Source organism: Carlito syrichta, unplaced genomic scaffold, assembly GCF_000164805.1.
Source record: "Carlito syrichta isolate Samal-C Ts95f unplaced genomic scaffold, Tarsius_syrichta-2.0.1 Scaffold75494, whole genome shotgun sequence".
NCBI lineage: Eukaryota > Metazoa > Chordata > Mammalia > Primates > Tarsiidae > Carlito > Carlito syrichta.
The window spans coordinates 100235-125157 of record NW_007019590.1 but is presented as its reverse complement, the minus strand read 5'-3'; the positions used below and the strand labels follow the sequence as shown (position 1 = coordinate 125157).

Below are 24923 nucleotides of genomic sequence, written 5' to 3'. Positions count from 1 at the left end.
TTTTAAGTGATGCCTTGGACTGTTAGAGCTTTTACAAAAAATCCAACACCATCACCTTCTGATTTGTTTCGGATATCTGCCTGTGGAGTGGTGGGTTTGTTTTCCTCAACATTATATATGTGAAGGTCCAGGTGAATGGGATAGGAATCAGTAGTGTCTTGTGATGGCCATGGAGGGAGACTCAAGAGTGAGTGTGTTCAGACTCGAGTGTCCAGGTGCTCTTTCCCTCTGTTATTTACACCGAATGCTTGACTGTTCCTTTGCTTTGTATTGAACTGGGGTGCAGGTAACTTCTTATTGCTCAGGATGCATCAGGGCAATCAAACTGATGAAAGTGACACACTGTATTTTTTAAAAAATGTAATTAAACTATAGAATGTTTTATGCCACCATGAGTTTTTAAAATTCCAAGTGGAAATCTTTGTTTAGATGCGCCAAAAGGTTCTTTAGAATACCTAGCTAGCATGTGCTTCAGATGAGATGTGTTCTTAGTTGCAGCTAATAGAACATCCAGATAACCATGGCTTGAATAATGACATTTGTTCTAAGAGTTCTGGAGGAAGGTTGTTCCAGAGTTGGCTCATTTGGTAGCCCAAGTGTCAGTGTTCTTCCATCACTGCATGAGATCTAAATGTCAGCTCCAACACAATAAAAGCAGGAAGGAAGAGCAGGGCTGCTAGTCTCTCTCTTTTATCTCAGTGGAAGATCATATCCTGCAGCGTGGGCAGGCTTTACCCTGTTCCCCATTAGCCAGAGCTGGTGCTGTGCCCAAGCCTAACTTAGTTACTGAGAAGAAGAATGAGAGCCCTGTGGCTTAGAACAGGGCGGTTCATCCTCTGGGACTGGAGGAGGACCCGTCCTGTCCATGTCTTAGTGTAAATCACAGGAGGGGGTGTTTGATGGGTAGGCCATCACTGGGTTATACCAAACTGTGGACTAGGTAGGACATTTTCCATGCTGTATAAGAGTTATTCCTGTGCAAAAGGTGGATTTCTAGTGTTTTAGCTTTTAAAGAGAGTCATGTTCACTTGTGAAGCACATTTTTCTCTTAAGTACAACTTCATGATTGGCTTAGGGAGTCAGCGTTTTGGCTTTTGATCTGATAGTGATTTACTGCACTTATTTTTGTCTTGGGTGCAATCACTGTTTATTTCCCTCTGATATTAAGCTCCACAGTGATATTATATGATTTTGGCAGGTATCCCCGATTTTTAAAAGTTACTTGATACTTTTTTTTTTTTTAGGTGGATTCTCCACAGTTTTCCTAGTGCGGACTCACGGTGGAATTCGATGTGCACTGAAGCGAATGTATGTCAATAACATACCAGACCTCAACATTTGTAAAAGGGAAATTACAATTATGGTAAGTGAAAGAGTAATTCTGTTTTAGAAATTTGATGTAGGTTTTTTGTTTCATGCTGTAGCATCAATCAGCTTTTAGGCAAGCTGCTTATTTAGAATAGCCTTTGAAGATCATTAAATTAAGAAATTATCTGGGAATCGGTAGTATAGTCACCCCTCAGTCTTTGCGGGTAATGGTTCCAGCACCCTGTGTGTATACTAGATTCAAGGATGCTGGAATCTGGAGATGCTTAAGGCTCTTATAAAAGTGGTGTAGTGCTTGCATGTAGCCTACAGCCATCCTCACATATACTTTAAATCATCCTTAGATTACTTATAATACATAACACAATGTAAATGTTAGGTAAATAGTTGCTATAGTGTACTTTTAAAATTTATATTATTATTATTTTTTGCAAATATTTCCAGTCTGTGGTTAGTTGAATTGTGGATGTGGAACCCTCAGATACAGAGGAACCATTGTACATTTCTTGCAGCCATACTTACAGCTAAATACAGCCAGGCCATTCCTCTCTTTTTTTCTTCTTTCCCTATTGTAGAATCTGTAGGGAAGCTACTCTGCTTTCTTTTTTCCTTTTCTTAAATACATTTTAATTATAGACTATTTTGGAGATAAAAAAATTTAGAAAATTATATAATAAACTCAAAGTTTGCCCATCATCCAGTTTAAGAAATTAAGTCTTACAAATACTGTTGGAAGCACCTATGTATTCCTCCTCAGCTATATCCCTGTACAGGCATACCTCAGAGATACTGTGAGTCTGGTTCCAGATTATCACAATAAAGTGAGTATTGTAGCAAAGCAAATCATATAAATTTTTTGGTTTCTCAGTGCATATTAAAGTTAAATATAACTATTAAGTGTTTTATCGCCTTATATTTAAAAATAACATTGTACGTACCTTAATTAAAAAATAAATGCTAATCATCTGAGCCTTCAACAGGTTGTCATCTGTTTGCTGGTAGAGGGTCTTGCTTTTATGTTGATGGCTGCTGACAGATCGGGATGGTGGTTGCTGAAGGTTGGGGTAGCTGTGGCAGTTTCTTAAAATAAACAACAATGAAGTTTGCCATGTCAGTTGCCGCTTCCTTTCATGATAGATTGTTCTGTGGCGTGTGATTCTGTTTGATAGAACTTTACCTAGAGCAGGACTTCTTTCACAAATGGAATCAGTCTCCTCAAGCCCTGTTGCTGCTTTATCAACCAAGTTTAGGTAATATTCTAAATCCTTTGTTGTCATTCCAACAATGTGCACAGCATTTTTACCAGGAGTAGAAGTTCTCCATATCAAGAAATTACATTCTTTGCTCATCCATAAGAAGAATCTCCTCCTCTCTTGAGGTTTTATCATGAGATTGTAGCAATTTGGTCACATCTTTAGACTCCAGTTCTAATTCTCTTGCTGTTTCTACCACATCTGCTGTTACGTCCTCCACTGAAGTCTTGAATGCCTTAAAGTCATCAGTGAGGGTCGGAATCAACTTTTTCTAAATTCCTGTTAATGTTGATATTTTTACCTCCTCTCATTAATTGCAAATTTTTTTTTTTTTGAGTTGGAATCTCACTCTGTCACCCAGACTGTAGTGCAGTGGCCGCTCCTGGCCACCGCAGCCTCCACCTGCTGGGCTTCGGTGATCCTTCCGCCTCAGCTTTCCAAATAGCTGGAACTACAGGTGTGCGCTACCACACCCGGCTAATTTTTTTGATTTTATTGTAGAGATGAGGTCTCGCCAAGTTACCCAGGCAGGTCTTGAACACGCAGGCTCAGGCAATTCACTCACCTCGGCTTCCCAAAGTGCAGGATTACAGGCTGAGCCACTGAGCCCGGCTTTGCATATGTTTTTAATGACATTTAGAATGGCAAATTCTTCCCAGAAGGTTTTCAGTTTTTTGGTTTTTTTGAGTCGTAGTCTCACTCTGTCATCCAGACTGGGCACATTCATAGCCACCGCAGCCTCAGCTTGCTGGGCTCAGGTGATCCTTCCACCTTAGTTTTCCAAGTAGCTGGAACCACAGGCATGTGCCACCACACCTAGCTAATTTTTTGATTTGTTTAGAGATGAGGTTTCGCCATGTTGCTCAGGCTGATCTCGAACTCCTAAGCTCAGACAGTTCTCTTCCTTCTACTTCCCAAAGTGCTGGAATTACAGGTGTGAACCACTGCACCTGACAATTTACTTTGTCCAGATCTGCCAGAGAAATCACTCTGTAAGGCAGCTATAATCTTATGAAATGTCTTTCTTAAATAATAAGACTTGAAGGTTGAAATTAGTCCTTGACTGGGCTCAGTGGCTCAGCCTGTAATCCCACCCGTTGGGAGCCCGAGGTGAGTGAGTTGCCCGAGCCTGCGGGTTCGAGACCCGCCTGGGCAACTTGGCAAGACCTCATCTCTACAATAAATCAAAAAAATTAGCCGGGCGTAGTAGCGCTCGCCTGTAGTTCCAGCTAATTAGAAGGCTGAGGCAGAAGGATCGCTGGAGCCCAGCAGGTTGAGGCTGCAGTGGCCGGGAGCGGCCACTGCACTGTAGTCTGAGCAATTGAGTGAGACTCCAACTCAAAAAGAAAAAATTAAAAAAAAAAAAAAAGAAATTAGTCTTTGATCCACGGGCTGCACAATGGAGGCTGTGTTAGTAGACGTGAAAGCAGTGTTCAACTCCTTGTTTGTACATGTCCTTCAGCACTCTTGGTGACTAGGTGCATTGTCAACGAATAGTAATATTTTGAAAGGAATCTTTTTTCTGAGCAGTTCTCAACCATGGGCTTAAAATATTGAGTAAACGATGCTATAAACAGATGTGCTGTCATCTAGACTTTGTTGTTTTATTTCTAAAGCACAGGCAGAGTAGATGTACATAATTCTTAATGGCCTAGAATTTTTGGAATGGTAAGTGAGCATTGGCTTCAGTTTAAACACTCTTAGCCCCTGACAAAAGAGTCAGCTTGGCCTTTGAAGCTTTGAAGCCAGGCGTTGACTTCTTTTTTTTTTAAGCTATAACAGTCACATCTGTTATCTTCTTCAAATGGAAGACAGTTTTGTCTACATTGAAAGTCTGTTGTTTAGTGTGGTCATTCACTGGTTACCTTAGCTAGACCTTCTGGATAACTTGCTGCTTTACCTCTTACGTTTATGCTAAAATCTTACAAACCAGCCTCCTGGCTTCCACCTTCCCTCCTGCAGCTTCTTCACTTCTTTCAGCCTTCATAGAATCGAAGAGTTTGGGCCTTGCTCTGAATTAGGCTTTGACTTAAGGAAGGTGTTGTATCTGGTTTGATCTTCTATCCAGACCACTGAAACTCTCTTTATCAGCAATAAGACTGTTTTGCTTTTCTGCTATCCATGTATCTCTGGATTCGATTTTTTATTTCCTTCAAAAACTTTTTTGCCTTCACAGCATGGCTTTTTGGTGCAGTAAGTCTAGCTGTTGGCCTACCTTGGTTTTCCACATGCCTTTCTCAGTAAGGTTAACCATTTCTAGATTTTGGTTAAAAGTGAGAGTCATGGGATTCTTTCTTTTACTTGAATACTTAGAGCCCATTGGAAGGTTATTAACTGGGTTAATTTCAATATTGTTGTGGTTCAGGGAATGGGGAACCCCAAGGAGAGGGAGAGAAACTATGGAACAGCTTGGTGATGGTATAGTCAGAACACATGTGGTGGTTCACACCTGTAATCCCAGCACTTTGGGAGGCAGAGGCAAGAGGATTGCCTGAGCCCATGGGTTCGAGACCAACCTAGGCAACATAGTGAGACCGTGTCTCTACAATAAATAGAAAAATTAGCCGGATGTGCTGGCACATGCCTATAGTTCTAGCTACTTTGGAAAGCTGAGGCAGAAGGATCGCCTGAGCCTATCAGATTGAGGCTGCAGTAGCCGTGAGCATGCCTGGAGCACTGTACTCCAGTCTAGGCGAGTGAGACTCCAACTCAAACAAAACAAAACATTTACTGATTTAAGTTCGCCATCTTATATGGGCTCGGTTTGTGACACCCCAAGACAGTTATAATAGTGATATCAAAGACCATAGATTAAAGATCACCATAACAGATATAATAATGGCAAAATTTGAAATAGTATGAGAATTACCAAAATGTGACACAGAGACACAAAGTGAGGACATGGTTTTGGAAAAAGGATACCAACAGACTTGTGTGATGCAGGGTTGCCACAAACCTTGCATTGCTAAAAACACAGTATCTGTAAATCACAATAAAGCAGGGCCAGTAGAAAAAGCACAATTAAATGGGGTATCCCTGTGCTGTTCTCATCATCAAAAAACAAAAAAAGGCCACTGTCCTGAATACGGTGTTTACTGTTCCCATGTGTATTCATGTGTTCACCGTGTGTGTTTATAGTCAGTCACAAACAGTAGTTTTTTATTTTAAAAATGATGCTGTAAGTCAGTTGTTTTTCTTGTGAACTCTGCATTTATAGCAAGGTATCCTTCAGCAGGGGGAAAATTCTTTTTAAATAGTAGGAAAAGTGAAAAACAGTTAATAGGTCATCAAAAATATCAATAATTGAGTTTACTAGACTAAATAGTAAAAAAGAATTACAGAATGAATATTTTCTTCCTTTCCAGGGCTGCTACTTCTCCATACTCTGGGTATTCTTGCTCTTGTTTTTAACCTCACTTCCTCCCATTTCCTTTGTCTTCTTTTTCCTCTTTCCTCCTTCTCCATTGTTTACCAAGTGTGTGTGTGCATGCGCGTGCGCTCACACACACACGCATATATTTCAGTTTCTTGTTTTGTTTCAGTGAAATTCCCACAGTATAAAATTAACCATTTTGAAGTGGACCACTCCAGAGGCATTTTGTACATTCACAGTGTTGTGCCCCTACCACCTTTGTCTGGTTCCAAAGTCTCTTCATCACCCCAAAAGGAAACCCTGCCCTCTGAGCAGTTGCTCCCCATTTCTCCCTTCCTCTGACTCCTGGCAGCCATCCACCTGAGTTATGTATCTATGGATTCATCTATTCCGGATTTTCCTATACTAATTTTACAACATGTGACTTTTTGTAACTTTCGTTCACTTAAGAATAATGTTTTTGAGGTTTCTGTACATTAAAGCCTATGTTAGTACTTCATTTTTTTATGGTTGAATAATATTCCATTGTATGTCTGTAACACAATTTATCATTCATTTGTTGATGGGCTTTAAAAAATTATTTAATGTATATTTGGGCTATTTCTACCTTTTGACAGTTGCAAGTAATACTGTTATGAATATGTATATACATCTGTTTGAGTACCTGGTTTCAGTTCTTTTGTGTATACCTAGGAGTGGAATTGCTGGATCATATGATAATTCTGGGTTTAACTTTTTGAGGAATCATCAAACTGTTTTTCACAGAGTCTGAACCATTTTATGTTCCCACCTGCAATGTATTTTCCTATATCGTGCCAACACTTGTTATTGCCAACATTTGTTATATGATTCCTACTCATCCAACTGCTAACTGGGAGATTTCTTATTTTGTGTCAACATCTTTGCCAACACACATATTTCAGTCTCTTTTGTTTGAAAATAAATGCATTTATGCAATCTACATTTTCTGAATTCTACTTTTAGTTTCCTTGTTTCTTAGCTGGATTAACGATGATTAGGCTTTGAGACTTTCTTTTTTAAAGGTAAGGCTTTTCACTAAGAGGATGAAAAGAATTACTCCAAGATAATGGTGAAGCTCAGATTAAGTTCTCTAACTTGAGCCCAGATATTGTGCCACTGTACCAAATTTGCATAATTTTGAGACATAAAATATGAGCAACAGCACTTGAGTCCTATGCTTTTGGATAAGATTTTTGAGGGAGATTAATTCTTTAGAGTAGTGGTCTTCCAGTGTTTTTGATGACCCATTCCCCATTATGTTTATTTATTTATAAATTGTTCACATGTTCAGTAGTCATTAGCCCTTATTTAAATTTCACTGCATAGCCAAAACTAGGTTTGTTATTAATGATAGTTGGTGAAAATTTATTTTAAATAATTGCTTTAAAATTTATATTAAATTGTTAATATTTTAAATCTTTCTATGTGCTGCAATCTTGCTTTAGAAGCAGAAGTTTCAGATTTGCCGTTTTCTTATTATTTCCTTATACTTGTATTATTAGTGATATCTTTAATCTTTGGTTTCTTTTCAGATATCTATTTTAGCCACTTGTTTATTTTTTAGGTTATTTTATTTCATGTATCCATAAATCCATGTAATATTATAGATAAATTGCAATATGTTGCAGGCAAAATAAATGAGAGTATAATTGTTAGTTAATAGATATTAGAACTGGATTTCTTTACTCTTTTAGATAAAAATACATATAATATACATACAATAAAAATTCTAATATTTTATTCTGGAGTCTTAAAGGACTGTCTTATACACTTTTGTAGATTTTACTTTTGAATGCATTTTCTCAGTTGAGTTTAAAAATAAATATTTATTGATACATTATTTGTCTGTTAGAAAATGAGTCATATGCAGGTAAGCTTTCCGTTGAAATTATAGAAACCTTTGCTTGGTTGAAATATGTTTGATTCCATATTTGTGCCTAGTTCTTTTTGAAATTCTTCATATACATTAATTTAGGCTTCAAACTATTGGTAATAATATAGCTCTAAATGTATATTTTTTATTATTTTTTTTTAAACAGAAAGAGCTGTCTGGTCACAAAAATATTGTGGGTTATTTGGACTCTGCTGTGAATTCTATTAGTGAGAATGTGTGGGAAGTGCTTATCTTAATGGAATATTGTCGAGGTCAGTATGTTTTTGCTTTTGTGTTTTACTTAAAAATTTCTCCTTAAAATGGGTTACTAGGAGTCTTGGCTTTTTCCAGGTCAGTGATTAACTTATTCTAAACACTTAATGCAGTCTTACCTTTTATTATCTAATTAGGAATGCTGTTAAATTATTTAAAACCTCGTCATAGTTGCTGCAGCCATGATGTGAGCATGTAATGGAGAATTAGAAAAGTGCTATTGAGTTTAAAAAAAGGAATCTAAGGAAGTAGAGTTACAATTCTTGCTCTCTGTACAATTCTTTTATCATCCAACCAAGGTAAAGCATAATGTGTCAATGTTAATATAAGTTTGAATCTTTCCTTTATCTCCAGCATGTTGAAATTTCAAGATGTATGTGCCTTAGTTTGGGTCTTTTTTGGTATCTTCTTTGCAGGGCACTCTGTTTTTCTTCCATGTTATTATAAATATTAAATTTAACAAATTTAGAGGGTGCATTTTTATCTGTATTCTTTATTAACCTGTATTATATGGTCTTTTGGTGTTCTTTTTGCAAATATCAAAAGATAGAAAACCACAGTTTATTTGGCCCTAATGTGATATTTTGAAATAAGGACTTATTTGTATAGCATACCTTAATACTAATGTTCATAAAAATAATTGACATTTAACATTTTTTAATGTATGAGAAAGTGGCAAATAATCTATTTCCTCCACACTTTTTTTTTTTTTTTTTTTAAATCAGGCAGTTAGGGTTCTGGGGAGCCCTGGTTTATATGTAGATTATCTTAAGACAGCTATTATTGTTATTACTATACCAGGAACTCTTTATGGCTTCCTGAAGGTCAGAGGGGCTGGAGGGGATGATGGTGGTGGGGATGATGAAAATGTGGTTGCATTTACTGTAGTCTTGAAAGGAGGAAAGGACAGAGGAAAAGGAAGTGAGTCGGTGTTGCTATAGTTGTTGTGATGTACTTGATCGCTTTCTCTTTATATCTCATCTTCTTTCTGTAAAGCACTATGATCTCTCTTAGGACAAAATACTGATTTTTTCTACCCCACTTCTTTCCTGGATTCTAGCATTAGTGGTGCTAATTCTTAGCTAGATTCGAGTTTACTGATAGCCCTACTAATTGTAACTCTTTAAAGATACTTGAGTCAAGCATGATCATAAAACTGGATGTATTTAATTTATTGTCATCCAGAAGACTTTTTTTTTTTTTTTAAGAATTTATTGAGAAGACAGAAAAGCTCCCACAGTGGCAGGAGACCCGAAGGGGTTGCCCTAGAAGACATTTTAAAAGGGGAATGATCTTCAATTTTTAGGGGCAAATTTTATTTTAAAGTAGAAGCATAACCCGAACTGTTTATTGAGGAAGGCATATTTATGTTTAAAAATTTTTCAGAAATAATTATCTGGCATTTCAATCAGCAAGCTTTATTTTATGTAAAAATTTAAATTTTTTGAAAATAATTTATGTATATGATTTAAAAAGGCAAATGGTTCTATTAAGTTATGGCTGAATCAGCGCCCTTCTGCCTCATTCTTCTTTTCAGAGGCAGTCACCTTGAAATATCTGAGATGTTTCTTCTCATATTTACTTCCGTATTTTATACTGCGTTATATAAAGGAGGATTAGTAATTTAGTGAGTTCTTAAGAGCGCAACAGAGAAGGGACTTTTGAAACGAAGGGATGTAATTCCAGCATGAGGAGACTCTTGAGAGAAAGTTGGCTAGTGCTATTGCTGGTTTTATGTTTTAGATATTGTCTTCAGAAAAAGATGAGAACTTTCCTTGCAGTGTAGTGTATTTTCAGGTTTGGGATAAACTGGTGTTTAACTTACATTGTTTGCTTTTTATTGGTGGCATGTAATAGTCTGTAATTGCATTTTCTTGTACTTCTTTTTGCTTTTCTGGAGTTAATAATTACCTTATTTTTCATTTGCCTAATTATCTTCCTATATATTAGTATTTTAGTCCCACATTTCATTAAGCAGTATTTTGAACATTATAATAGCTGTGTCAATTTCATGTTTTCTTCCCCTAGAAGCACCCCTAGGGGACTTTGGTTTTCCTGCTTAATTTTGACAGTGTTTGTCTGTTGTCCTAGGATTCCCCTTCCTTCTGTGTTGGATTCCCTGCTTCTTATGTTCCCCCTTGCTTTCACTCTCTAATTTGGAAGAGTACATTTTTCAGTAGCTTTCAGACTGTGGATTTACGGGAGAAACATTTTTGAAATCTTGTATATATTAAAGTATCTTTATTCAGCACCTACAGTAGATTGTAATTTATTTGGCTGGCTAAAAGATTTTAGGTTAAGAACTTTAATCCAGGATTTTGAAGGGATTATTCCACTTTCTTTTATTGTTATTATCAAGAATTCTAATGTTATTGCGAATTTTCTTCAGAGACACTTCAGTTTGAATCTTTCCTTTATCTCCAGCATGTTGAAATTTCAAGATATATGTGCCTTAGTTTGGGTCTTTTTTGGTATCTTTTTTGCAGGGCGCTTTGTTTTTCTCTCATTTTCTCTGTTGCCTATTGCTGGATTTCTCATAGTTAAGAATATTCTTGTCTTTCTAGATTGATCAATCTTCTGATTTTCTTTTCTTTCTTCTCTTTATATGCTTTTTTTCTTTTTGGGGGGGAACATTCCTTAACTGTATTTTCTAGCTAGTCTATAGAATTTTGCATTTCTGTTCTCTTATTTTTAATTTCCAGGAACTCTTTTTTTGTTCTCTCAGTGTTCTTTGTTAAAATATACCTTGTTCTTGTACTAGCTGCAAATCTTTTGTTGTCTGTGGATATTAATTTTACTTTAAAAATATTTTTCTTATTTTCCTTGGATTTTTATTTTTTCTAAGTCAGTTTCTCATTACCTAAAACTATGAAGGCATTTCTCAATTTGTTTGTGATAGACTTCATTTATTAAAATTATGTCCTCTCAAACTTACTTTTCTGGTTAGCTGGGCAGGTAGTGAATCAGATGAATAAGAAGCTGCAGACAGGTTTTACAGAACCGGAAGTGTTACAGATATTCTGTGATACCTGCGAAGCTGTTGCAAGGTTGCATCAATGCAAGACTCCGATAATTCACCGGGATCTGAAGGTAAGAACTCTAGATACAATCAGTTAACTACTGAGTTTTTGACTTCGGAGATAAAGTATTCTTGAACCATTTACATCTAAACCAGTTTTTATTTCCAGCTTTGAGATTGGTCCTCTTTGTCCCCTCCCACATTTCCTGAGGTCATGTAGACACCGATGTAGATTTGATTAAGTAATGAGTTTGACTTTGGAGTTAAAATATTCTTGAACTATTTTCATCTAAACCAGTTTTTATTACTAGCTTTGAGACGGTCTTCTCTGTCCCTATTTGCATTTCCTGATGTCTTGTAGACACTGTAGAGCTGAAATTGTGCTTGACTTGACCCTGAGGATTTCCAGCATGGCTGTGAGCCTGGTTTTGTGCCCCCTACTCTGCATCTGTTTTATGTAGTAGGAATCTTAGAAAGGTTATTTGAACAAAAATGTTATTGTCCCTGACACAGGCTAACTGTCCCTCCACACTATTCTCTCTCAGTTCAGCTAGCATTCCTCCTATTTCCAGTATTGCATATTCAGCATCTAGGTGTTTTCAAGAAATACTAGAGGAGACTACAAGTGGGTCTCTTTTTCCATTTGTCTGTAATGTATTAGAGCTTTCTATAATTTGGTGGTAATTGTCTTTAAGATCACTTCATCTTTTTGTGAACTTATGACCTCTTGTATTTGGTACCCACTTGTTACAATAAAAAAATCCCCAAAGATGATTAAATATTACTGGCATCACATTGCTAGAGATATCATTTAGATCCACAGCTGTCTTCTTTCATACATACAAACCCTAAGATTATAAAAATTTCCCTTCCTGAAATGCTTTATGCCTAGATACTTCCTCTTCGTGCTTCACGTCTGCTTAGACCCAGTCTCAGTGAGTCCTATCCTGAACTTCCTTACTTAAAATTACAACCTGACATTTACCTGCTCTGATTTTTATTAATACTTAAACTACTTCTAAGATACTGTACGATTTGCTTATGCATTATGTTTTTTGTTTATTATTTGTCCTTTCCCACTAAAATGTAAACTTTGTGAGGTCAGAGAATTTTTAGTTTTTTTTTTTTTTAGTGATGTATTCAAGCATTTAAGACTGCCTAGCACATAGCAAGGTCTCAATAAATATTTAATGAATGAATAAATGAATCCCATGTTTGACAGATTATACAGAATTTTATAATATTTTATGATTGTAAAATACTTGGAAGAGAGAATAGAAGAGATCACTAAGAATATAGGTTGTTAATCATGAAAACATCATCTGGAAAACCTATGGTGATAGGAGTTAAGTCACAGCAGGCCTGAGATGCATAAATGAGATTTTTGTTCCTTAATTTGGATAATCAGGATAGCTAATCTCAGATCTTTTGAATATGCAGCTTTTACATTTTCCCTAATAATTTTGTGTGAGTTTTTTGTGCTGTTATAGTTCATTAATTTTTCCCCTTCCCCTCTCAGTTCATTAACTTTTTGCATAAAAAGTTGATATTCTCAGCTGAATTATCTTGATGTAAAACTCAAGAAGAGCATTAAATTGCATAATTATGTATCGTCAATATTCTATGTACTTTTAGTTCTTTTTATATGTGTAAACATGTTAAAAAGTAAATATTTTAATTTTTTGTATGATACTGTATTTTGTGCAAATCTTGTTAAAAGTAGGCCAATAGAAGAAAAATTATAAAGAAACTATTTTGATAAAATAGAAATGAATTGCTCATCTAAGACTATCATAAAAATAAGACGTATTGAAAAAACATGTAATAATCATATGTTGAGTTGAGTGCTTACTATATCCAGGACTGTTCTAAGCATGTTATATATTCTAATTCATTTGATTTCACAGCAATCTCATATGATAGGTATTATAATCTTCCCCATTTTATAGATAAGGAGACTAAAGCACAAGAGTGATTTAGCAGATTATCCTAATGGTACATGTGCTATTGAGTATCAGATAGGGCTGTGGGCCACAGTCAGCTTTCAGGAAACTGCATAATTGCAAAATTGGTTATTTTAGATACAGCAACACTGATATCCAAGTTAATCCAGATTTTTGTTTTACATTACAGTATTTTATATAAAATGGTACTGGACGTCAATCAAAAATAGAATGTAAATGATTTTCATTATTACTTGTCTAAGCTGAAGTGTCAGGGAAGAAGAAAAGAGAAGCTGGACTCTGCCGACTACTAGTTCTTCTTTTTCATAAAAGCAGTATTAGAGAGGATCTGGGGTTTCTCTGCCCCTGTAAAAACCATTCTATGATGTTCTCTGTTCTTAGTAGGAGAAAGAGTAGACATAGTGTGATATATTTTTGTTCTGGTTCATTTGCCCTTCCCTTCTCCCCTCTCCCCTCGCCCCTACCCCCTTTCCTCCTCCTCCCTCTCTCCCTCTCCCTCTGCCTCTGCCTCTGCCTCTCCCTCTCCCTCTCCCTCTCCCTCTCTCTCTCTCTCTCTCACACACACACACACACACACACACACACACATATACACACACTTGTATAATACACATATATGCATATATATGGCATACACACGTATGTATGTATATGGCACACACTCTTCAGTGTTAATTGTGTGAAAACATGGTTGTAAAGAGATAATTTTCATTTGAAAATACTACTAACTATTGATTTTCTTTTTTTAAGGTAGAAAATATTTTGTTGAATGATGGCGGAAACTATGTACTTTGCGACTTTGGCAGTGCCACTAATAAATTTCTTAATCCTCAAAAAGATGGAGTTAATGTAGTAGAAGAAGAAATTAAAAAGTAAGTGTTTTTATTGCACTTTGTTTCATGGTCATTTTAATTAACTTGAGTCTATGACCAGTTCTGCTAATACAGTTTTTAAATACTACATTTAAGATTTCTTCAAAATGTTCCTATAACATAGATATTGATCAATTAATGTCTGATCTATCTCAGTAGGAAATATATTTTACCATGGATGCAAGTTTTTCATCTACATTGTAAATAGATTTACAAATACATTTGTTAAATAAGCTATAGTATTTAGTGGAATCATTAAAGCCAATTTAAAGTAATTATTGAATTCAGTTGAACATCTTTGTTTTTACTGATACTGAGGATTTGTGCTTGTTAAGAGAAAGTTAAATTGTTTGAAAACATTTAAGCTTTTACTTCATACTTAATATTAAGATTGACCTCTGTATGCATAGAAAACTGTGGAAAATGAAAGTTTTAAGACTGTATTAAGTCATTGTTGCTTTGTAATGGTATAGTACCGGAAAGCTGTATGGAAGAAATTTAGGTCATACTTCGTGTTTTCTTAATCCTGTACTTTCTGTGGTTGCTAGAGTACCTGTGAGGACCTTTTCTTGATTTTCTGTTTTCTAGTTTTCAAAAACAGAACTGTTTGTAAATCCTAGGCTACCTTAATAAAGTGATACAGAATGCAGGATGGTCTGTCAGAATAGGACTTTCTAAGTAGTTGCCTCTTCTTAGTTGTCTCTCATCACTTCCTCACAAATTCTCAGTCACTTAATACATTTTCGGAGCTATCATTTGAACTGCAACATTTTGAAATCACTCAAATAGAACTGACCCAATTGTATAATACCATGGATTTCTAGGCAACATAATTCTACTCAGGAGACTTAGCCTATAATGATTATGTTAGATTTCATAAAACAAACACCTGAGTAAATATACAAATGTCCCAAAGAACATTATAGAAGAGTAGTAAAGTATTGAATTGGCTTTTAGGTGATATACGTATATACATATAATTAAAAAAATTATTGGATCTTGATTTTTAATGGCTTCTATAGGGTTCTGCTCAAGCACCTCTGACCTGCTGGACGTTTTATTTCTTGCTGTTGCCTTCTGCAGTATAGTCAAGGTTTAGTTGAATTTTGCATTAGTAATAAATGAAAACTCATGAGGTGCTCTTGTGCTTTGTGGCTCAGTTAAGGAGTAAATTAACTAACCATTCATTTAGTTTACAAATTATTCAGGGCCAACACTATTCTCGGTGCTTGGGTGTAGTAGTGAACAAAAATCCTACCTTCATGAAATTTATGTTCTGGTTTCTTAGGTCATTCGTCTGTATCATTCAGACTGTCTCACCAGTCAAAGTAATTTGGAAAAAGAAAAATGATAGTATGTTGAGTTTTAAGATACTGCTTGTAAAATAAAATGTAAAAACACTCAAAATGAATCTTAAATTATGCCGCATTGTAGGAAGTCTGTCCATATTCTGATAATTTCTGACATGAGAATTCGATACTACTTTATTAAAATGTTCTGCTCATAATGGATTTGTGGTTTTTATACTGGTAAAATATTTATTCATAGTATCTTTTAATTCCAAATAGCTTATGATGGTCGTCAGTATTAGCAGTGTACTTATTGAGTGTAGTTAGATTATGGAAACTAGATTACTTTTAAAACAAAAATTATAAAAGCAAACTCAAAGAAGATTTACTACTGTGTGCAAGGAAGTATGTTAGAGTACATAAAACAAACTCCTTAGTAAACATATAAATTAAGTTTTGGAGAGAGTAGAAACTTTGCCTTTAAATCAATAGGCTAAAATATTTTGATATGGAGATTATAATAGTCAAATTGTATTATTTCACATAAGCAAGTCAAGAAAACTTTTCAATACATTGTCATTATTTAAGATTTTTATAATAAAGAAAAATAAACTTTTATATCATAAGAGTTGCTGTTGTACTTGTTGAATAAAAGTGTGTATTGATGCTTTGTATTGTTTAATCCTTGATGGGTTTTTAATGAGCTTATAAAAATAGTATTATTTCTATATAATGTTGAATCTAAAATATTTTTTGCAGCATTTTATGTAGAATCAATGTATTATCTGTCTTTTTTTTATATATATATCTCCACTCCATTTCACTCATTTACTGCCAGGTACACGACTCTGTCATACAGAGCCCCTGAAATGATCAACCTTTATGGAGGGAAACCCATCACCACCAAGGCTGATATCTGGGTAAGGCCACAAAAGGCTGACATTTGCTCTAACCAAATAAGAAAATCTGAGTTCAGTTGCCTATTTTTTCCTGCCCCCACATAAACGCATTTCCTAATAAGTAGAAGAGAGTGATGTACAGTAGAACTTCTTATTTGAGAGAAGACAGTACTAGAACATTTAACTTTTCAATCCTGAGATGGAAAGCTTTCATGTAATGTAACTTTACCATAGTATTTTTTAGGATTTACATTATATATGAATGTTAACATTTCTTTTTTGATTGAGTGGAATTTTGGTTGATCACAGTACAGAAAAACTGGACATAACTTCTAAGTAATTACACAGTAATTTTTTGGAGTATTTTAGGATCTTTTTAATCAAAACTGACATGCGTAAGCTTTTTTTCTAATTGCAGTATGAACATATTATTGACTAACTTCTGTATATTGAGACTGTCACTTAGCATATATATATCTGGATTGAATTATTGAGATGCTACATGGTTCTTTATAGTTGAACTTTGTGTTAGAATGTCAACATCTCTTTAGAACTTATTTCATGAGTAAAATATGTATTTGGTTATATTTAATAAACTAGCAGGAGACTTTTAAATGTTAATTCATTTAAATACAATAATTATTTAACCATATCTGCCACTAGTGATCATATTAGGGATGCAGGAATAAAATTTTTTGAATATAGTTCCAAAGTTTACACAAAAAGATTTATTTTGTTTTTAAGACATGATGTTCAGAAAGTAGTCAAACATAATGTGAAGCTAAATGAATATCTCCTTGGTTTTTGTTTCCTGGCCTTCTCCCTGTTGGGGCTGGGTGCCTAACAAAGTCTTGAGAGGCAAATATTTTTGCAAGGTAATAACAAAATGTTGTTTATTATCTTTTCATCTGTCTTCATACAGTAGATACTTTCACCAAAGAGTGAATCTTGTGGTAGTTGAGTTTTTAACCACATACATGGTTCAATCACATTACAAGTAAGCATACTGGTTAACTTGACACTGCTTGAAGATCTGCAGCTTTTGTAACCTACCTTTGGTTTGCTTTCCACAGCACTCACATTCGACTCCATTAAGTGTCTTACAGTAAAGGGTTATGTATAATGTAGAAAACAGATTGAATTGGAACTTGACTTATAAAGTGAAGGTATTTGAAGAGACCATTGTGGAGGTCTTTTCTGGCTGAATTTTGTTACTGTTGTTGAATTGTGTATTACCTAGAAAGAATATTACAACCGTTTTGAAATCATTGAGTATTGATTAAAAGCAAAAATTGTTCTCCAAGCATGCAACTGTTATCCAATATATGAACACAAAGGAGGGAATCCTTTTTTTTAAATTTTTCATCAGACTTAGTAATACAAGGCAGCATACTAAGTTGTCAGTTATACTTTTAAAGTTTGTCATATGGGGTATGTTTCTGTGATGAATAACTGGCTATAACTGTGCGTTTACAAATAGATACTCAAAATAAAAAAGGAAACAAAGAATCAGAAAGCAGTATCTATGTTTATATGCTTGAAAAAGAAAGAATCTTAATTTCCATGATGCAGTTTTTATACTTTGCTTTACTTAGGTGAAAGAGAAGTATGCTACGACATTTTAGGTGTGAATTAAAAAACATCCAGAAAAACAATGTTTGGTTCAATTTGGTAAAAAATTTTATTTCTGATTCCAGGTGTGGTGGTGCATGCCTGTAATCCCAGCACCATGGGAGGCTAAGGTGGTTGGATCTCATGAGCCCAGGAGTTTAAGGCTAGCCTGGGTAACGTAGTAAAATCCTATCTCTACAAAAAATAAAAATAAAAATAAAATTATCCAGGTATGGTGGTGAATACCTGTAAGATTTTAGGTGATAGGATCACTTGGGTCCAGGAGGTCAAGGCTTTAGTGAGTTATAATTATGCCACTGCCCTCCAGCCTGGGAAACAGAGCAAGACTCTGCCTCTAAATAAATAAATAAATAAATAAATAAATAAATAAGAATTATATTTTTGTTCAGGCTAGCACTGATTCAGAGAGTTATAATATTGGGGTTAAAGTATTTATTTAGCACTTTATATTTTGGAATACACATTTTTTTTGCTTGGAGATTTCCATTGTAGGTTGTTTTCACCCTGAGATTTAGGATGCTGTTTTTTTTTGAGTTGGAGTCTCACTCTAGCACCCAGTCTGAAGGGCAGTGGCACGCTCCCCGCCACTGCAACCTCGACCTGCTGGACTCCAGTGATCCTTCTGCCTCAGCCTTCCAAGTAGCTGGAACTACACATGCGTGCTACCACGACAGACTAATTTTTTATTAATTGTAGAGATGAGGTCTCACCAAGTTCCCCAGTCGGGTCTCGAACCCACGGGTTCAGGCAATCCTCTCACCTCAGCCTCCCAAAATGCTGGGATTACAGGCTGAGTCACCAAGCCCGACCAGGATGCTGATTTTATTAAGCTTTAGGAAATTCAGTAAGAAATGCTTCATGTTACCTTCTAATGAAGAAATTTGAAGGTGGTGATGCTCAGTCTTCAAAATCAGGTCACTTTTTCTCTCCTGTTTCTTGTACATATTTCATTGTATGAAATAAATACAGAAGTGCCTTTGATAAGAAAAAGGTTAGCATGACTTCATGTGTTCACACTATGTGAAGCAGAATATTTAGATTTGTGTTTTTCTTTTTTTAAAGTATACTGGTATTGCTAACCCTACAACATTTACTCTGATACAAGACAAATTATTAAAGGTTTGATTGACAAGGTAAAACTGGCTAAAATGGAGATCTCTTTTGCTTAAACTGTCATATAGATCAGTGGAAAGTAGAATGTAATTTAATGTGGAATTATATCATGAACAGCATTTCTTTTAGTGCTGGTAAAGGAGCGTTAATGTTCAATTTGCTATATGTGCTAAAAGTATCTTCCTCAAAGAAAAAAGCATCATAAATCCCTTTAAACTATATTGAACTGGTTATTTCTATTTAGAATCTTCATAATTTTGTTAGTCATATAATAACCCAGTAATATTTCTAATATATTAAAATTTCCAAAGATTATAAACTGTTTTCATTGGAACATTGCTACAAATATTGAAAATAATTTTTTGTAAATTAATATTGTTGAATTTATGATGGTATTTCTGATATATTAAGATCTTCATAGTAGTTATAAAAGTTAGTGCTCTTGTTAGTTAGCTGTGTTTGCTAAGTTTATGTGTGGAGAATAGTCAAGAAAGGAAAGTTGATTTGCTAATTTTTAGATAGTAAAGCCCAATTTCAGTATTGTTGATAAAATTGTTAACTTGAATAATTTTATACAATCATTTTAGAATTGAAATGCCTCTTACACTCTGAAGGGGCCTGTAGGTTATACTTCTTGGGACAAAGTAATGATTTCTTAAGCTAAAAATCACTTTTTTTTAAAGCTGCTTTTCAGATTTGAGCTGTTAACAGGTTTGCTAGAAATTTTCTGTGCTATTTTTACAGATGGAATTTGTGTTTTGGGTGTTTTCCTACTTTGTCAGCATGTAGACTTACTGGTGATATGATAGTCATGAACCCATGCAAACTAGGCAGACAGAGCCCTTCCTCTTGAATTCTGATATAGATGTCTTAGGTTATGGATGTAATTAGCGTAATATGCAATAAAAAATTACAGGCGTACACATGAAAATAGCTTAATTTTTAAAGTATGAAATAATGAGGTGTGCTTAGTAAATAATCAATAAGAATATATTGATGGTTGTCTGATAAGTTTAACTGTGCTGGCTAACTCATTTGGAATCCCAGAATTTTTAAACATGCTTTATAGTGAATTTTTAAAAATATTGTTAGAGGGAGCTTTGTACTTACTTACTTTGTTGGTTATATGCTAGTTTTATGCTAAATACATATTTTCCTTGTGGAAGGAATAAAAGTTTTTTTTGTTTTTTTTTTCCCCAAAAGGAACCAGCTAACTTTTAATTTTAGTTCCGTGATACCATTAATTCAACCAGCTAGCCACAGATGTGATAGAAAATTATGGAAATGTTAACAGTAAAATATCGTTTCAAAAATTAAATATATTTGTTTAAGCAATACTTGGTGAAAAGATTGATGTGGTATAGAAACAGGTTTTTTTTTTTTTTTTAAATAGCACTTAGTTTTTAGTTTTGGACTTCTTTTATGTCTTGTGGTTAAGTTTATTACTTCAGCTCTGATGATATTCCTGCTTCTTTGTTTTACAGGCACTGGGATGTTTACTCTATAAACTTTGTTTCTTCTCGCTTCCTTTTGGTGAGAGTCAGGTTGCTATCTGTGATGGCAACTTTACCATCCCAGACAGTTCTCGTTACTCCCATAATATACATTGCCTAATAAGTAAGTATTTGGAAAGACATGTGAAAAAATTTTAAGATGCTATACTTAAAGGCCTACTATTTACATTCTTCACTTAAATCTATCTTAATTTCACATATTATAAGTTTGTGAAACTATACTAAAGAAAACAGCCTCATTATTGATGAAATACATGGATATTTTTAAGCCCCTAGGAACACGTACCAGAGTGTAATGTGAGAAGGGATAATTCGGCGGGCCCTCAATTTTAAAATAGTATTTTAGTATTTCTTCTACCCTCCTTTAAGATGTTTTTATTCCTTTTTGATAGGTACTGTAATTTAACATTTTATGTATGTACTTGGTAAGGTATCTGAAAACCATGATTTGAGGGGAGGGAGAGGACCATCAGGTATTAAAATGTATTAGAAAATTGCAGTATTTAAACCGCACCTCTCAGCACTTTTCAGTTAAAGTGCTTCTGGCATTTCTGTTTTCTTCTCTGCATTTTAAATACCCCTGTTGTAACCTCCAACCCAGTGGCATAGAAAAGAGGTTAATTTAAATACATTTAATGTTTGTATGATAAAGACTGTGGTTCAGCTTTTTGAGCTATTTGTGGGTGAAAACAAGGCCAGGATCTCTACCTGATTCTTCATGCTAAATTTTCAGATAAATCCAAGATTTAAATGTAAAAAATAAACCTGAATGTACTTGAAGAAAATATATATGAATTAATACTTATAAGACTAGAATGTGCTATTTATAGACTAAGCATTAAATCCCATGAACTATAAAGAAAGAGCCTTTGACATAAAACTGTAAACCGTTAAAAGTTTCCCCAAACTCATGGACCCTGGCAAAAAGCCAATGATAAGTTGGAAATAATATTTGTTACACATTTGACAAGGGGCTAACTTTTATGATTTATAAGACTTGTGTAAATAAAAAAGTAAAGGGTAAACATTCTCCAAAAAAGAGGTAAAAAATGACCAAAAGAAAAAGGAACTTAAAAGAAAGCCTAGTCTCACTGTGACTTAAATTACTTATAGTAGTAATATCTTATTTTCTTATGTTTAGGTTTTTTCTTCCTCTGTGCATGTGTATGTGTAAGGGAAGGTGGAAAAGATAATTACTGTTTGTAATTTTAGGATCTAATTGGGCTCTAGTTAGTTGATATTTTACAGTGAACCATATGTTTCCTTTGTCAATAAATATGCTGATTTTAGTTTTTATTGTTGCTAGTATAAGTTTGACTATATATTATTGTCTTTTAACTTATTTCTAAGAGTTAGGCAGAAATAAAAAAGGTGGTTAAAAATAAATGCATTAAAGTTAATCTGAAATTACAATAATCACAGTATTTTACTTCCTGCCAAAGGACTTTACTTTTTAAGTATTGTGTTGAGTAGTAAAAGTTTAATAGAGTAGAGATTTTTGAAACCAGAACATACTTACCCACAATGTAATATGTTTTTAAACAATTTAGATTATTTGCAATTTTAGTTTTTACATTTTTTCACATGTGACCTGGCCTGTCTACTGCCATCCTGTTTAGGTATCTCTGTCTGTGTTTAAAATACGTAATTAATGACTTACATTATTTTTAAATAAATCCTACATTCAAAAAACCAGGAATTGCCTAGCTTTGCTGATAGTTTTTGAATGCAAAAGTTATTGCCAATTGTTATTCATGCAGTATAGTTATTCCCACATATTAAGATAAAGCATAAAAAGGCATGTATCTTTTTAGTATTAATGATAATACTTATGCTGTTTGCATCCATTTTATATCACTCAGGAGTTTTGAAAATTAAATGGCCGTGGCAAATCTTTGTTGAAACTGTATGGTTTTTGATTCCTTAAAGTATTTGAATATACTTTTGATGATCACTAATCTAGGTCAAGGGTAATTATTATTACCAACTGCTCATAATACTTAGTTTAACTATTTCCTCTTTCTTTCCTGCAGAATTATATTCTTCAAAGCGTTGGGGTCAGTTATTTCGAGTTTCTCTTCTTAGCTTCTGTTAACTTTCCCAATAGAACAGGACATGGGGGCAGCATGGGGGTTGGGAAGAGAAGCATGGTCCATTTCAGATCCAAACGTTGACAGGACTTAGAGAACGTGTAGAGGAGAGAGAGAACATGGGACTCCTGAATGCAATGGAGAATGGGCAGAAGGCTGGCCACCCCATGTTTCTTCTAGCTGCTGTATGGGAGATGACTCAGGAAGTGCATCTAGAGGTGAAGGGCAAGCCCTCAAGAGTCTAGTGGCCGGGGTTGCGCTTGCCCTGTCCCTTATTGCGTATAGAGCACTGGGCATCTCCATTTATCTCAGCCTGCCCAATGCATACTAGAAGTACCTGCCTCTAGGGTTATTGTGAGAATTGGATTATGAAAAGTGTATAAGGGGCAGGACAGTTGTTATCAGAGACTTACTAGGGTATACTTTCTCTGCAGAAGTTTCTTTGGATGCTTTGAAATAGAACTTGGTTTTGTTGTTTAATGGTGGATCTACCAAAGGCCTATCTTAAATTATGATATATTCCGAATATGCTGTTAAATATAATTGCTTGGATTATTTTTCTCACCAGTTTATTTTGTGCAGTAGGTTAGTGATTTGTTATAAAAACCAGAAAAAAGCCCCCCCCACCTCATTTTTTTTGTTTTAGGAGCTTCTCACTTATTGTTGTTTATGGTTTCTTTCTTTCCTTTCCTTTTTTTTTTTTTTAAGTCATTGCCTCACTCTGTTGCCCAGACTAGAGTGCAGCGGCACAGTCAAGGCTCACCATAGCCTTCACCTCCTGGGCTCAGGCAATCCTTCTGCCTCCCCCTCCCAAGTAGCTGGGATTATGGTGTGTACCACCATGCTTGACTAATTTTATTTTATTTTGTTTAGAGATGAGGTCTTGCTCTGTTGCCCAGGCTAGTCTCAAACTCTTAGGCTCAGGCAATCTTGCCTTTACCTCCCAAAGGGCTGGAATACAGTCGTGAGCCGCTGGGCCCAGCCTACTTATGCCTTCTTTATCTTGGCTCTTAGCAGCTTATCTATTGGGGTTAAACTCATTATTTATTAATTTATAAATTTTTGAGATGTGGTCTTACTATGTTGCCCAGGCAAGTCTCAAACTCCTGGGTATAAGTGATCCTCCTGCCTCAATCTCCTGAGTAGCTGGTACTACAGGTGCATGCTAGTATGCCAAGCTCAGTGGAGTTAAATTTATTTTAATACCTATTTGTGGGAAACTAGGAATTTGCTTGCTTGTTCTGATACATTTAAATTTACTATGGAAATTTAATAATGTATACAAATATAGACAAAACAGTGTAATAAACTTTCATGTACCTGTCATTCATGGGCAATCTTATTTCACCTACATTCTCACCCACTCTCTTCTATATTATTTTTGGGAAAAAACCCAACAACCACCAACAATAAAAACCCAGTTCAAACATTTTAAAGTACCTTTGAAGAGAAATCAAAGATTAAGATGGGATTTCCTTGTACGTTTTCAGTCATTGGGTCTGGGCTACCACTTGAGGTGCAATAGAGAGAGGGACTCTGCTCAATAACCCCTAGGGATAGTTACCAGGACTATCCCAAGTATGTTATCCTGGCATATTGATAGTGCCACTTTGTATTTTAGTTGTAATTGAACATATTTATCATCAGCTGTTAAATTTGGTTTTATGTCAACTGTCCATTATAATAAGGTATATGGGACATACACCTCAATATATAAGTTGCTATAGTAAATAAAACTAATAAGTTGATGCTTGAAATATTTATTGTTATAAAATTAGAGTGGCTAGTTCTCTTTTCAGGGTAGATACTATAAGTGTAATAACTAGAAGTCTGTGGGAGAGAAAAGGTGCCTTTATTTGAAATAAAACAATTCAAATTTTAAGGAGGAACATTCTTTTGAGACTTTTATCCAAAGTATTTTCCTTTCAAATTTGTTGAGCAAGTATATTAGAGATGTTGACTTAACTTTTATCTGGGCCCAGGCATGGGTTTATTGTTTTGTGTGTCTTGAATGGTAGCTATTTAATTTTTGGCTTGGGTCCTTGATTAAACCATAATAGAACTTGGCTGTTGGAAAAGCAGCAGCAGCGGCGGCTCCTTCAGCTACTATTTTTATTAAAATGTGCAGGAATGTTGTACTTTTCTATGCAGTATTAGTATAAATATAATTAATTCAGCTACTTCAGACAAGAGCTTTTAAATACATATGTGTGATACCTTAGTAGGAAATATTAGATGGTTTAATCAAATGCTACCTTCCATGCTGAGGCAGTTTTTTTCAGGTTGTATCCATATTTGTGTCAATAGAAAGATGACACAATTAAGGTGAGCAAAAAACCCCTTTAATTTCCTTGTGGCTAATTTTTTAAAAGTTGGTTTTATATTTGTAGCGGAATCAGGGTCATTGGCAGT

The 24923-nt window shown here is 34.9% G+C and overlaps 1 protein-coding gene across 1 annotated transcript in view; it reads left to right on the top strand.

Moving 5' to 3' along the window:
- Positions 1-1248: 1248 nt before the first annotated feature.
- The window catches only part of BMP2K (BMP2 inducible kinase), a 50417-nt gene continuing 26742 nt past the window's right edge, over positions 1249-24923 (top strand). The window contains 6 exon segments of the mRNA XM_021710118.1: positions 1249-1363; positions 8013-8118; positions 11067-11209; positions 13853-13974; positions 16102-16183; positions 20392-20524. Coding sequence (XP_021565793.1) covers positions 1307-1363; positions 8013-8118; positions 11067-11209; positions 13853-13974; positions 16102-16183; positions 20392-20524 — 643 coding nt within the window. The 5' untranslated portion in view covers positions 1249-1306.